This window comes from Brassica napus, chromosome C2 (assembly GCF_020379485.1).
Source record: "Brassica napus cultivar Da-Ae chromosome C2, Da-Ae, whole genome shotgun sequence".
In the NCBI taxonomy this organism is placed as follows: domain Eukaryota; kingdom Viridiplantae; phylum Streptophyta; class Magnoliopsida; order Brassicales; family Brassicaceae; genus Brassica; species Brassica napus.
Window position 1 is genome coordinate 11,787,116 of NC_063445.1, and position 15,860 is coordinate 11,802,975.

A 15,860-nucleotide genomic window follows, 5' to 3' on the forward strand; every position below is an offset into this window, starting at 1 on the left:
TAATTTAATCTAATTAAAATAATTAATTATTTATATATTTGATTTTAGAATTTAATCTAATTAAAATCTAATCAAACGACCAAACCAATTGGACCAAACCAATTGTATTAAACCAATCAAACCAAACACTTGATTCAATCGGTTTCACATGCAAATTAATTATAGAATCACTTTATGTATTACAATAATACATGATTACCTTATATTATACGATTCACATTGAATGAATATGCATATTAAACTATTCAAAAATCAACGACCAAATATTACTATAATATATGCTGACTTTTAAATCAAATATGCAATCACCTTATGAACATATGCATGCATAATCACTATTACACATATTCAAACTACACTACGAATCACATGCGTATGTAATTATTATTATATGCATGCGGTTAACGTATACGTTGGTATGGGGTAATCGTAATATACAATATCAAAATTAAGATATGAACCTTTCTAAAATACATGTATATCTAATATACCCATATCTTTATTTTGGAAATTGATGAACATTTTCATCAACTTACGATTATCACAGGCTCGGTTGATTAACAATTTAAACAAGATCGAACAAAATTATTTATCTATATCAATATATAAATTAAATAAGATTCAATTTCAGTATTAAACAAGTAGGCTCTGATACCACTGTTGGAATTCATATCAGTTTATAACAATTTATAAATCAACCTATGAATTCATATGCCTAGAATCTCATGTCAATACCGAATCAAATCTACGTCTTAGGGTTTCGAATATACCTGGTTATTTTACAGCGGAAAGATGAATAAAACAAACCGAAATTTCTTAGCACTCCAAATGTCATGCCTCTACCGATATCCACACGCACGCAAACTTAATTAAAATGGGATGCTAGTACCGTTGAGATCATATCTCGAAACTCGACGAACACCTTCGTCTATGTTGGATCTCTTTAGTTACTTGGCTAAGAAGAAACTATTTTCTTCTTTACTACGCACACGTTCACTTGTCTCACACAGATGTTATTGTGTGTGCGGCCACCACTTTGCTTCATCAAGCAAGGCTATATATAAATAAAAGGCACATGACCTAATTCACTTAGGTTTACTAATCGACCGTGTCATTATATTAATAATCTCAACTCGGCCCATTATAATTATAATCTTAATCACATTAAGATAATTCATGTCCAAATAAATATATATACATTAACATATAATATATTATATCTTCCAACATATTTATTATTCAGTTTTCTCAGGTGTGTGACCCTATAGGATCATATAATATTAGTAATGAATTCTTAATTCATAGATCATAATCGGTTTCTAACAAAACATTACAACCACCTAATATTATATGATAGTCGAACCTCGACATTACGACTTCTGCTAGAGTTAGTATAATAGATTTCAGAACATTCCCAACACAAATAAGATGACTTTTTCAACAAAAAGAAAAAGAAAACGAGAAGTAAAGTTAAAAAAAAAGTCTTTGAGATAAAACACACATGAGATCGGGTCGTTAATATCGTACCATTACCATGTAAGTTCCATAGTTCCTGGAGATTAAAAAAATCAAAAAGAAGATAACAGGGGAGACTTTTTTGTTTGTTTTGTTTTTGGTTTTAAAGAGAAAACAGGTTGGTTTCAAAAATTGAAAGAAACCAACCAAACAAAAAAAACAAGGGAAATTAGGCTTTATAACCATAAAAAATCATCAATTAACCAAATGAAATTTCAAAAATTGAAAGAAACCAGCAAAACAAGAAAAAAAAACAAGGGAAATTAGGCTTTATAACCATAAAAAAATCATAAATTAACCATATAAAGCCATAGGTTTTGATGATACACTTTATATAATTATGTAATAGTGTGATATAATGCCCTTTTACACACACACTTATGTATAAACAAATATTTTTCTTTTGTTACAAATATGTTTTCCTCCTTCAACTTTTAATTGTTTTCACTTTTTGTAAACCAATTATTAAACTATATTTTACATATTAAAATATAGATTTTTCTACACATTACAAATTTTTTGAAAATTTCAAAACAAACATATATTTTTATAATTTTATACAATATTTCTGATAAATCTATTTTAAATTTATACTATTTTACACATGTAATATAATTAGATTTTTCTTACAAAAAAATCACAATTTTGTTATGTTTTATTTTATTTTATTAATATATAATAGAAATGTACATCTCTCTTTCTCTTTCTCTCTCCCACTCCCTCCCTCCATCTTCTTATTTGTATCTAAATCTGTTCTAAATGTATAGAAAAATAGAATCGTATGCGACTGAATGTAATATACCCATGTGCATGCCAAAGAAAAAGATCCAAATGCATGTCAAAGTTTCACGTTTTACAATGTATGATTATTTTATTAATTTTGTTTCCATAATAATTATTTCACAAATTAACCTAAAACAAAGAGAGATTCGATCCCAAAAAAAGGAAGAAAGGCATAAAGAGCATGTCCAACGGTGGGTTGGACATAGTATCTTAACTTTTTTTTTAAATGAAAAAATGGCAAAAAAAGGTAAGAAAACGTCAGAACCTATGTTTGCAGAGATGCATGTTTTAACAACTTCATTAGAAACTGTCAAATGTCATACATGATTAGTTAGATTTTTGTTATCAAACAAAACTTAATTCAATAATCTATCTAAATTTAAAATATTATTATTACTATTTTTTACATACCCATTAAGTTTCCAAACCGTTGGGCATGATCAGGTAGCCTTACTACTAAGGCATATTACGGTAGCCTGATGCTGCATGTGTCATGTTCTTTTTTTTCGTAACACCAAACTTATATGAAAGGCTTAAGGAACATAAGAGTTTACAACTGAAGCAGAAGATCTCGGAACCATACTCGACGGTTCAACGAAAATAGAAAGCATTATGAAACACAGATAGATAAAGTCTATAAGAGGCGAGTCAAGCTCAGCAAGACGAAAACCCCCATGGAGAAGTTTCACCTTAATCCCTAAGGCGATTGCTCTTACGAACAATTGATAGTCGACATCAACGTTGATACACCAATAAGAAGCAGTTGAACTGTTACCTGCCAATAGCTTTTAGTGAGAAGCTCCAGGACCTTGGGCAACACCGAGAAGAAGAAGTCCTATATGACTGTATTTGATACTGAATTTGACACGATAAGTTCTAAACTCAACAAAGCTTCTCACTGAGACCAGGTGAATCTCAAAAGCTAGCTTAGCCTTCATAGGGACGCTTAGGACAATGGAGTAAGATGATGGACTGAATGGTTTAGTCGTGTCAAAACCTCGGACCTCAAAATTACCGTGTCGAAGCCAATAGTTTGTAACCGTGATAAACCTGAGCATATTATCATCACACTTGTTCTGGTTGAGCTTGTTTTAGCAAACGTCGGATAAGAGGCAGAGCATTTCAGTACGGTCGAGTCTCCTTGCACAAGACTTTGGAGTGTTCCTTCGATTTGTTGGAATGAGAGCACATAGCAGTGGAGAAGGAGATATCACAAGGAACACCCCATTAGGGGGACGTCTAGGTGAACCGGAGGTACGCAAACAGATAAGTATTAGATGCATTTTGAGGTACAGTACATTCTTGTCCTTGAGAATCATAAGCTGGCCAGACACGCCAATCACAGAAATTGATGCCATCCTGCAGGTTTTGGGCTATGAAGTAATGCAGCTAATGGGCTATGTTGGTGCTGTATAGAGACGGCGGCGTTGGGTTATTGACCACGGAAGGAGGATGTCGACGGTGAGAAAGCTGTAGTGGTCGTTTGGAAGGGATGTACCAGTAACTAGGAGAGGTATGTTGCCAAGGTAGAGGAGCCAGTGAGCAGAGGAGAAGGAAACAGTTTCCTGGGAGTCCTCGATAACTAGATCTGGTTGAGCATAACAGATAAGGTATATGGGTAAGAGTTGAGCATCGACAAAACAAGTCACTCCCGATACTTTGACAATCAGAAGCCAGTCCTCAAGACCTTGATTTGTTGTGTACTGGAAGGAGACTAGCTTGAAACTGATACTGTCTTCAACCCAAAAACTCACTTCTACATCCATATCTTGCACAACTATAGACAAGGCCCTTGCGGCTAGGTTTAGAGATGAAGTTTGGTGTTCAAACTGAGTGTTCTTTGTCGAGAGTGTTTGGAGATGAAGATCAGAGACATCAGAACTCACAGATCTGAAGTTCATCCTCTTCACGTCATGGCTTACAGAGCTGGGACACGGGTTCCTAGCGGAGTAAGAGCAGAGACAGTGGTGAGAGGGAGTGAAGTTGAAGCAGACTGTTTGGGATTCCTTAGCAGCAGCAGAAGAGGAGCAGGCGAGAAGATGTACGGCGGCTACATGGAAGAGAGCAATGTCTGGCGGGTCTGGTGGTTCCGAAGGGATGACAGGAGAGAGAGATTCAAGCGGGGCGTTCAAACACGGTGACGGCAGGGGATCTGGAGGAAGCCGAAGACATGACGGAGGAGTAGTCATCATCATGGCCATGAAGAGGAGCAGAGCTGCTTCAGAGGGAGGAGGAAAGAGCGGCATGGCTGTAGCAGGAGAGATCCATTGGAGGAGTCTTGGGATGCGTGCCTGAGAAAGTTTTCTCTAGGCCAAACTCGTCCACCATGCATGTGGCATGTTCTTCTGGTCATATTCTGGGACAGAGAATGAAAGGGTATGTGTCTGTTGTCTTCTTGTATGTTTCTAAAAGCTGCTTGTTGGAGTATTGTCCTTTTGTTAACTTGAGTATGTTGTAACTTGTAACAGGACTATGCATGGGTTAGAAGGGGCATGATCTTCCCTGATCGCTAGAATCAAGAAGCGATATTCCTCTTTTTTTATAACCATATGTGAATGATTAATTATTAGTCGAGCGATATTCCCCTTTCCTGTTGCATCCACCACTACTCAAACAAACAGAAAGTTTCAGAAATATTATACTAAACCACATGTCAAGACTGTAGCAAGTGAATTAAACTCACATAGCAATCCCTTCCCTTTACCAACGATATATTGATTCCCTTAAATTTGCAATGACTCATCTTACTTGTTTCCCACGGTATTCAAGAACCTGAAAAGAAGTTACATTTCAACACTTGACACAACAGAGGAAAGGATGTTCAGATGGCTCTTCTTACCATTTCTCCTTCTTGAATATTTCTTCTCGCGAAAAGACCCCCATCCGCCTTTCGTCCTCTTGTAGAAAGTATTGTTGTGCAAGATATGGTTGTAGAAGTGAGTTTTTATAGTTGTGCAAGATATGGTTGTGATACCCCCAATAGACACCCATCACACCGCACCTGATTCACCATATGTGATTAAACGCTAAGATTTGCAAGAAAACATTACCTGATTCTTACAAATATAACATGATTCGTATGTGTTTTTTACCCACCGCTGACTATCAGAATGATTCCATGCCTTGGTGTATATAACCACAAACCTGTTTTGGTTTATAAACTACAACCAAAAGTAGTTGAGTTCACTGAGTTCAACAACTGCAACCAGAAGCATTGCAAAAAAATTCACGTACCCTTGACCAAGGTTTACACAGTAACTGATCTCCGGGAATCAGAGCTTTCAGTTTCTTGGATTTATGTATGTCTTCAACATGTCTTGTAGACAAACAAAAAGGAAATGTAAAATTAGGATGAGTAATCTAAACAAAAGAGAAAACTATGATTAACAAATAATCTCAAAAATACCTCATTGTTTGATATAAAAACATAAAGGGAAGTAGGAAAAGGTCTTAATATTTTAAAATCTGAAAAGGAAAACATTTTGCTTAGATTTTATGGTTAACCAGAGAATAAGTTACTAACTTATCAAACAAGGATGTTTAATACAAATTAATCAAGACATAAATTAAACTAAATTCAGTGGTGTAACAGGGAGGAAAATATATTTAATCTTTGTATTTTGGTATTTATATTATTTATGTGTGAAGACAGAATAAATAACAAATATTCAGAGTATTCAAACATTTTAGACATAGCCACTAGAGATGTCATCACCAATGTGGTGCTGCCAAAATCTTATATATTAAAACAGAAGTCACAACCTTGATTTATGTGTGATTTTTTAAAAAAATAGATCTAATAGACCTATTACTAGAAAGTCATGTTACATTTAATCTATAATCTTATCATTATTATAGGTCTAAATAACTCATTTTCTAGATTATAGGAACTAAATAATATGTATATAACACAATATTGCTACATTGTAAAAGCTAAATAACTATCAATCATTTCCAAATAAAAAAACGTGATCTTGATCTTGAAACTCTGTTATCAATTTTTACTTCCATACCATGTACCATCGTATTTGAAAGAGACTGCAAGGAGCATAAATATTTCTCAAGACTTCTATGCCTAATCATGTACATTTTTAAAACTAAACGGATTTCACATTTATTTGTGTTTTGTATATAGCTCATTTAAAAATATAATTAAATTTTTAATTAAATTCTTTATAAAATTTATACACGAAGCTTTAAATTTAGTTTTTGTTATCTTTCTTATTTTGTGGAATGTTTGATTATCCTCGGAGATGATATTGTTTTAATATTTTCCAAATTATATTTCTATTTATTTATTCAATAATGAAATACTAATCTAACAAACAAAAAAATATATAAGAAGAAATAAACACATGTGAAAGTTTGAAACATACTCTAATATTATTATGTTTGAACAACCTTATTATACTTGATAATATGAATCTATGAAGCTAAAAGATTAATTTTTTAATAACTTGTGAAAGTTTGAAACAACCAATTCAATAAAAAAATATACGGTAAAATTATTATGTTTTAAAAAGTGATAAACACACCTCATATATATTATAATATATATACAAAACTAGATTTTGACCTGCGCGCCCGCGCATGTGTACTTTTAAAAAATATGATGCTATTTATTTTTTATGTCACTATTTAGGGTTGGACAAAAAATTCGAATTCGATGAACCAAACCGATACAATCCGAATAAGTAGTACCAAATTCGAACCGAAATTGATTAAATATCCGAATTATTCAAAATTTTGGTATTTGAAGAAGTGAAACCTAATCCGATCTGAACCGAAGTATTTTGGGTATCCAAAATAGATTTATATATATTAATTATTTTTAGATTTACTATATATAAAAACATCCAGAATATATATGATACTTTTGAGTTCGTTTAAATACTTAAAAATATATACAAATAATCAAACGTAAATATCTAAAATAGTTAAAATATACTCAAAACTCCAAAAATACTTAAATAATTATTGATTCTCTATCCAAATATTTAAACCAAACCAATTTATATGTTAAGTTAGGTACTCTGACATATGTTATTCAAATTTATATGTAATATATTCTATTGTTTATAGATTTTTTAAAAATTAAAGCATATAGTAAATTTTAAATTTTTGAAAATAATTTAAATTGGTTATCCAAACCCGAACCGAATCCTCAAAGATCTGAACCGAACACGAAATCCCAAACAGACCTGAAAATGAATCCGAACGCCCACCCCTAATCATTATAATATATCATATATGTGTAATCATAGGTTACAAAAATATGTGTTAGCACATAATTCATCGTATTTTATATGTACCATCAAATAAGTAATCTTATAATTAATAATATTTTATACATACAATCATATAAATAACCACATATATTATATTTTTAAATTTTAATTTGAAATATAAAAACCATAATTTAAGTTGGTGTTTGAAATTAGGCTTTGTATTGTATTTTTCTTATATATATTGAAAATATTTTTATAATGGTTATTGGAAAATATGTTAGTAAAAATCAATTTTTGAATGAATTTTTGATATAAATTAATTTTAAATTATTATTTGATTTGAATATGTATATCAAATAACATAATCTCATTATTTTTTAATATAATGTAATAGACTTCCAATTTTTTTAATAGAATAAGCCCACTACTATTTTTCCTAATTTATTGCTATCCATGTTTTCAAATAGCATTATATTTATTTATTTTACTACTATCAATGTTGCCAAACAAAAATTTAAAGTATTTCTAATTTAATAAGATAGATGTTAAAATAAAATTAAATGAAAACAAACATTCACGCGGTTGCGGGGACCGAAATCTAGTAAAATATTAAATCATTTCAGACATGTGTTCTTTCCCTCGTAATATAATTCATCTCCCTAAGATAGTCTAGACTCTAGACAGAGTTTACTGAACATATAAGTTTTTTTTACTGAATATATAAGTTAATAACCGAAGTATTAATTTCGTTATTTTTTTTGTTTTTATTGGGATAAAGACAAATAAAAGAAAAGAAAATAGAAAAAGGTACCCTTTTCAAAAAAAGAATAGAAAAAAGGGAAGTTAAAGGTACTTGTAGAAAGAAAATATCAAGTTAAGATTCTGTCTGGTCCATTTACTGAAGACGAATACTTGGTGGCCAAGGTTAGTTTCTGTATTAATGGAGAAGATGAAACAATATCAACTCTTCAACTAAATTTCTCTTTTCTCTCTCTTGAGAACATCCATATGTCTCTGCTTCTGAGACGGTTCTCGAGTCTCGGCCTTGGGAAACCTCCTGTGTCCGTGAGATCCTTTCTTCTTCTTCACTCTAAAGCAATCTCAACATCATTGGTGCAAACCCCTCCTTGTAAAATCATCGTGGCTGAGAGTTGTGGAGGGGATCTCGGAAAACTTGTGGTTATGAATTTCAATGAACTAAAGTGCACCGAATTGGAGAAGAAGGTACCTCTGGAGTTAATGAATGATAAAGGCACAAAGATAACGATAGGGGCATCCCATGGCTGGATAGCTACTCTGAAGGAAGATGGGATCCTGCGTCTCCAAGACGATCTCAACCCTGTTGCAACTGATACATATCCGAAACGCATCCCACTGCCTCCTCTTGTGACTCTTCCTCATTGCCAAACCAAGATCATCACCAACGTGTCAATGTCATCATCTTCTCCAGAGAATGATGAGGACTGTGTCGTGGCTGTCAAGTTCTTGGGACCTCAGCTCAGCTTTTGCAAACCAGCAGCCTCTCAAAGTAAACCAGGGTGGACCAACATCAAGATCGAAAACCCCTGCTTCTACTCATCCCGTGTCATGTTTTCTAAGAAAGACAACATGTTTCGCATCCCCGGATCTGGAGGCCATCTCATCGGTTCATGGGATCCCTACAGACCCAATAATAACCCCACGTTTCAGCGATTGCGGTTTACAAACATGCCCAAGCTGACCAAGGCTAAACAGAATCTTATGGATATGTGCTGCAGGAGCGAGCACTTGGTGGAGTCACTACCCACCGGTGAAACTTTCTTGGTCAAGTGGTACAAGAAGACAACCAAGATCGCCAAGGGTGGTATTGCTAGATTGAGAACCAAAGCTTTAATGGTGTTCAAGATAGACGATGAAGGAAATGCTGTTTACACTCATGACATAGGAGATCTCAACATGTTCCTCTCAATGTCTGAACCTTTCTGTGTCTCTGCTACTTCCTTTCCTGGCTTGTATGCTAACTATGTCGAAATCATTGATTTCGACGAATCAGGTTATGTCATTTTGAAGTCTTCCGCAATCAAGAGCCGCTCTTCAAGTTATTTGGCCCCTTACCACATTCCACCACAAAATATTGTCGAGTCTTAGTTTTGGATTCTGAGTCAAGAGAGCAAATGGATCATTTAGCCTTCTTTCCTTACCAAATTATAAAAATTCAGTTGGGTAGCTTCAGTCTCGCAATTGTAAAACAAAATGTTCAAGGGCCAACACCAATAAGGATTACAAGCATAAACTTTCAGTAAGAGAATCAAAAGCTTTCCATAATCAGTAAACTCACCATTTGCCGTGCGAAAGTTTATGCTCGTAAACCTTCAATATACTGAAAGTCTATGTTTATGTTTAATAAAAAAAATTATAAGAACCTTTAATTAAAAAACTACCATTGGAGAACTAAAATTAGGTGTTTCTTAACAAAATTTCTTAACTTAATTTAATACTTAATTATTCACTAAGAAACCACTTAGGGTTGCCCCAATAAACATGCTCTAAGAAAATCTAGTTTCAGAACTCTATTTTAATGTCTCTTCTGCTTTTCTCTTAATATCTTACTTTTTTTCTTTAATTTTGATCTTTAGATATTTACTTAGAAACCTTCCATTAAAGGTGCTCTAAAGTTTAAAAGCTATATAAATTTCTCCACTCCTAACCAAAAGGTCTTTATATTAGTAAAATAAAAATCTATCTCCCCAAAAGACGATAACAAAGGCGACCAAGTAGAAAATTTCGATTGTGCCGACGCCGGAGGTTTCTCCCCCTCCACCTCTCAGTTTTCCTTTGCTTTGCTGTGGATAGGAGCTTTCCTTCAACCGAATCTCTTTTAACATCCACTAGTATTGGCCCTGTTATCATCTTCTCGAAGGCCCGCTTTAGGGCTAGTGATGCCACTCATAGAGTCGGGTCGTGGAGGAAAAGAAGAACGGTTCCGGTTGGATTTGTTGTTAGTTTACTTCTGCCTGCCATGTACATAAGCTTTTCATCCTATGCTAAAAAATCCCTAGTCCTATGGCATGTTTCTTCATCCTCAAGAGACTGTTTTGCACAACTCAACAACCACGACGGGTTCTAAATACTCTTGATCGAGTAAGGGGTTTAGGAGAAGAAACCAATAGATGTGGGTTCATTTAATCGTCATACAAAGGCCAACTTCCAAAAAAGTATGGCCAAGAAAAAATTGCATATAGTTTGTTAGAGAAGCCTGGCTAGTAATAATCCATCGACAAAAGACAAAAATCAAGGGAAAGTTTTTCTGAAGATGCCACGTGGTGGAACCACACAGATGTATTATCTGACTTGTCTTAATAAGAATTGAGGTAAAGTATCTTATTCATATAATATAAAAAGATACTCAAAAAATCAAAATGAACCAAGTCGAAAATCAAATAAACATATCTAGTTGGATGAAACTAGTTTGTTTATTTTTATCTAGGTAAAGAATCTCAAATTTAAGATTCCTACAAATATTTTATTTGAATTTCACACGAGCTAATAAAAGATATTTCAATATAACATTTTTAAATTTTTAATTTTATGCTAGAAAATAACTAAGTAATACTACTGTATATAAAATCATCAATCAGTTGACTAAATTTTAAGATTCCTAAAGTTTTATATGATTTAAACTTCACACGAGCTAATAAAAGATATTTAAAGATTACATTTTCTTCAAAATAAAGTCTTGATTATTGGAAAAAAAAAGATGTAAACAAATAAATTGGCCTGTTAATATTATGTTTTCTAAAAAGTGAAGAGAAGAAAAAAAGTGAAGAGAAGAAGATTGTTTTTTGAGCTAATTGGGTCAAAACCCATAAAGAAGCAGGAAATTGGGTAAATATCTATAACAATAAGTGAAGAAGATTGTTAGAAGAGAAAATTTTGTAAAGGCCCAATTCGAAAAGTGTGATTCAGCACGTGACCACTACAAGCTTGGAGTCTTTGCAAAACGAACATGACTCCGATAAGTCACCTGTGTAGAGTGTAGTGCATACAAAAGATTTGATCATCTTCCTACATTGTAGCCTGTAATGAAGGAGTAAGGAGTAAGGAGTAAGGAGCAAGGAGCAAGGAGCAAGGAGCAAGGAGCAAGGAGCAAGGAGCAAGGAGCAAGGAGCAAGGAGCACATGTGTCGATCTATAATTAGTTGAGCTTGTCTTGGAAAATGGCGTCTTTTATTTTCAACAAAAATAAAAGACTTTGTAGCTGCTCAATTAAAATAGCAACTAAAATTAAAATGAGTATGAGAACTACAAGAGGAAATTTAAAGAGGAAAAAAGAGAATGATAAAAGTAACTAGGTGTAGGTAAAAGAGAATGATAAAAGTAAGGGTGGGTATAGAAACTTAGCTAATATTCCAGTTTATTAGTGTAAGGTAAATGAGTAGGTTGATAAAAAGACTGAAAATTTATTAAAAACAAATATTTTGAATATAAGCATATCAAAACTAAATTTTGATTAAACTAAAAATTATATTATTTTTAAAGAATCAAAAAGAACCAAACGGTGTATACGCATTTAGAACATGATTAACCCGAAGTTTTTAGATTGGGGTTCTTAGCGGAAGTTAAGAAACTGTTTCTTAACTTTTAACTAAAAAGGCTAAGAACCGGTTACATAGGAATTGCCTCGTATAATTAACTACACATATATGAGGCAACTAGTCTGGTTTAAAGTTCCGGTTTAAACGACCAAACCCTTCAAATACGCCCCTGCCAAACCTTTCCGGGAACAATAACCATACTTAACCAATTAAACAATATTTATTTTTGGGTTCAGTTCACCAACCAATAGAATTGTGTTATTTCATATTCGATTTTTTTGAAAAAAAAACAGAATATTGTCAAGTTATATTATGTTTTTAAAATTAAAAAATTAAAAGTAAAAAATAAATAAATAAAAATAGTAGTAGTTACAGAAAAAAAGAATTTAAAAAAAAAATATTTTTTACGTCGTTAGCAAAACATTAAACCCTAAATCCTAAACTCTTGGATAAATTATAAACTCTAAATCAAAAATACTAAACACTAAAACACTAAACCCTAAATCATAAATCTTAAACCCTTGAGTGTTTTAGTGTTTAGTGTTTTTGATTTAGAGTTTAGGATTTATCCAAGGGTTTACAGTTTAGGAATTATGATTTAGTGTTTTGATGACACGTTAAAAAAAATTAATTTTTTTTGTAACAACTACTATTTTTATTGATTTATTTTTTACCTTTTTATTTTAAAAAACATAATATAACTTGACAATATATGTTTCTTTTTTAAAAAGATATCGAATATGAAATAACACAATCTTTTTGATTGGTGAACCCAAGAATAAGTCATTAAACAATAACTAGATTTTAATTTACGCATCCGCGAGTGTTTTTTTTTCATTTTGTAATGAATATTTTAATAACAGTCATTATCTTTTGATATTTTTCCAAAAATTATTGATTTTGTTGTATAGATTTGGTATAAATATATGGGAAATTGCCACAAATACTACATTCGTAGTACCACTTTTCATGTCTACACTAATCATTTTTATCTTCAATTTTAATGAAGGGTACAAAACACTTATATCCATAGAGTTAACTAATCTAAACTTAGGGTTTAGAGTTGAAGGGTGGAGTAAAGTTTTTGCAATATGAAATTTAGGATTCTAACAAATATATAAATAAATACCTAAAAAATATAAAAAGATTTTAAAAATAGTTTCAAATATACTTTTCGATTTTCACAAAAAAAAATTGAAAAAAGTAAAAAAAAAATTGAAAAAAAAATTATAAAAAAGTTCGAATTTGAAAAACTATAATTCGAAAACCTAAAAAATATTTTTTTTATTTAAATAATGATTTATTATATATATATAGAAGACAAGGGTATAAGAGTCTTTTGCCACTTAATGAAGATGATATTTTTGAAAATGTACCTTTAGTGGTGGTAAAGATGAAAATTTGTATCAGAAAAGTGGTAAACATGAAATTTCCCCTAAATATATATTATGATAAATTTATGATATACATTTCTAAACAATTTAGGTAATACCTTTCGATTCGGTTTAAAATTTTGATAAATTATTTTATACATAGTGTATGTTACATAATTGCATAATTCAGAATATTGGTATGGATTATTATTATTCCATAAAAAAAGTTGCATAAAAATAATATAAAACAAAATATTTTCTACAAATGACACCATGTTTCAATTTATATTCTATAGTAACAAACGTGACTATAAATGGATTATGGATACAATTCACAATTTTTGTTAGTCGAACATATGTGGACTTACAAATACAGATTAGATACTAGTATTTTTACGGTCACTATTTTGAGGAGAAATATACCCATACAACCTAATTTACCTCATGTGATGAAAATGTAGACATGTTTGTGGTACTGATGTAAGTACTTATATTTAGTTCCCATGTTTTTCTTGTAGTGATCTTGGCAATATCTTCTCCACAAAGTTATCTAACATCAAAAACAGAAAGATATACGAAGAACTTGAAATTTGTATATTCTGGTCATAAAGGAGACTTGAAACTCCAATCAACACAACTATCAAAGAAGTGGAGAGGAAAACAATTTGTTTATAAACCCAAAGCATTTTCAAGAAAGAAAATAGTAATTTAGCAAAAAGAAAAAGAAAGAAAGGAAAGAGCATCACACCTTGAAACAAAGAGATAAAACTGTGAGAGAACCAAGATAAGAAACAAAACCTGTCTTGAAACAAAGAGATGAAGTTGGTTTTGTCCCAATGTCATGGTTAATTGGACATATCTCAACATTGCGAATCAAGCCAACAAACGAAGCCATCCTATAATCATACATTTAATTATAGTTAATAAACTTCACTAAATCAGTCAAGATGTTCTGGTTTAACCGTAGATACAAGAAAACATATCACATTTTGACCACATTTCTGACCAAAAAAAGGATCAAAAATAATTATGACCATATTGTGACAACTTTATGATGAATACAAAATATGGTCAAGAAATGGTTAGAATATTTTAACCAAAACATATGGTAAAAAAATGGTCAGTGTTATAAATCATGGAGTGGATTGCCATTAACCAGACCTGGTCCAAGACCGGTCCAATACCTAGAAGATGGAGAGACGGCCGAAGCCCTAGAGAGAGGAGAGAGAGAGAGCCGACTTCAGGAGAGAGAGACGGCCACAAAGCTTGGAGAAAAGGAAACTATTTCCTTTCTAGTAGATGTAATCTTTCCATTATTATGTATTAGTAGTTTTCCTAATCCTAGTGAGTTTAGGTTTTGGATACTTTCCATTTATCTTTATCTTGTAATCCTTATACAAAGGAACCTCTATTGATCATTAATAACACAGAAATATTCAGTCTCTAAAACTCTCTAATTACAACACGTTATCAGCACGATAGACTCCAAAACCTTGAGACAAAACCTAACCTAAAATCCGTCACACATAAACACTAAATCAGGCGCAACTTAAAATCGATCTATCTCTCAAACCCTGAGGAACCAGACGACGAGCCACTTATCAAATTTAAGTTCTTGACGAGACGAATCCATCATCGCAAACTGTTTGTCGATCTGATCTCAGACGCGCCCTCAATCGTAGAAACAATACGCGGCGCCGTCTTGGTCTTTTAGAACCCTAATCCCGAAGAACCCTAAATTGTTTTTAATTGCGTTCCTGCTCGTCAGCATCCGATCAGCTCCAGCCCTAAGGTGTTCATGATCCTACACAACCTCAGTTTCCAGTTCGCATCACAGCCAGCTTTAGTTCCCAATCAACCAGCTCGAGACTCGATAGGAAGAAGACAGCTCGCGTCCGCGTCGCAGCTCGTGTCCGAGGTTCATCCGTTCACCTTGGAGGTCCGGTTTCTACAACCGGCAAAACAAAGGTAATCCTAAATTCTGAGAACATGAATCGAACCTACCGGCAAAACAAAGGTAATCCTAAATTCTGAGAACATGAATCGAACCTGGTTGTTTTGTAAAGATTGAAACCCTAAAATCAGAACTCTAAAGATGAAAGCAATAGGAAAAATAGATCAAATCCTAAAGAGTAAATCGGAGCTCGAATAAGTCTGATCTCCTAAACCATAATTCGAGATTGATCCATTGATCAATTAAAATCAAAGTCTTAATGATTTTGAATCTCAAATCAAATTCCTTTGATCAAAGATCAAAGTTTCGAAAACCCTAAAACCCTAAATTGGAAAATCGGTTTTAATTGTTTGATTTGAAACTTGATTGTTTTATTTGATCGCCTAGAAAGATTGCTAGGATTGTTTAAACTCGAATCTGAATTGTTTGACTTG

General features: G+C 32.6%; 1 protein-coding gene across 1 annotated transcript; it reads left to right on the forward strand.

Annotated features, from left to right (window-relative positions):
- Positions 1–8,375: 8,375 nt before the first annotated feature.
- Positions 8,376–9,937, forward strand: LOC125581915. Its single transcript, XM_048748119.1, has one exon. It carries the CDS (start codon positions 8,535–8,537, stop codon positions 9,651–9,653), a length of 1,119 nt encoding a protein of 372 aa, XP_048604076.1. The 5' UTR covers positions 8,376–8,534; the 3' UTR covers positions 9,654–9,937.
- Positions 9,938–15,860: the final 5,923 nt, after the last annotated feature.

Coding starts and splice junctions, on each gene's coding strand:
- LOC125581915 (XM_048748119.1), top strand. CDS start 8,535: ATGTCTCTGCTTCTGAGACGGTTCTCGAGTCTCGGCCTTGGGAAACCT.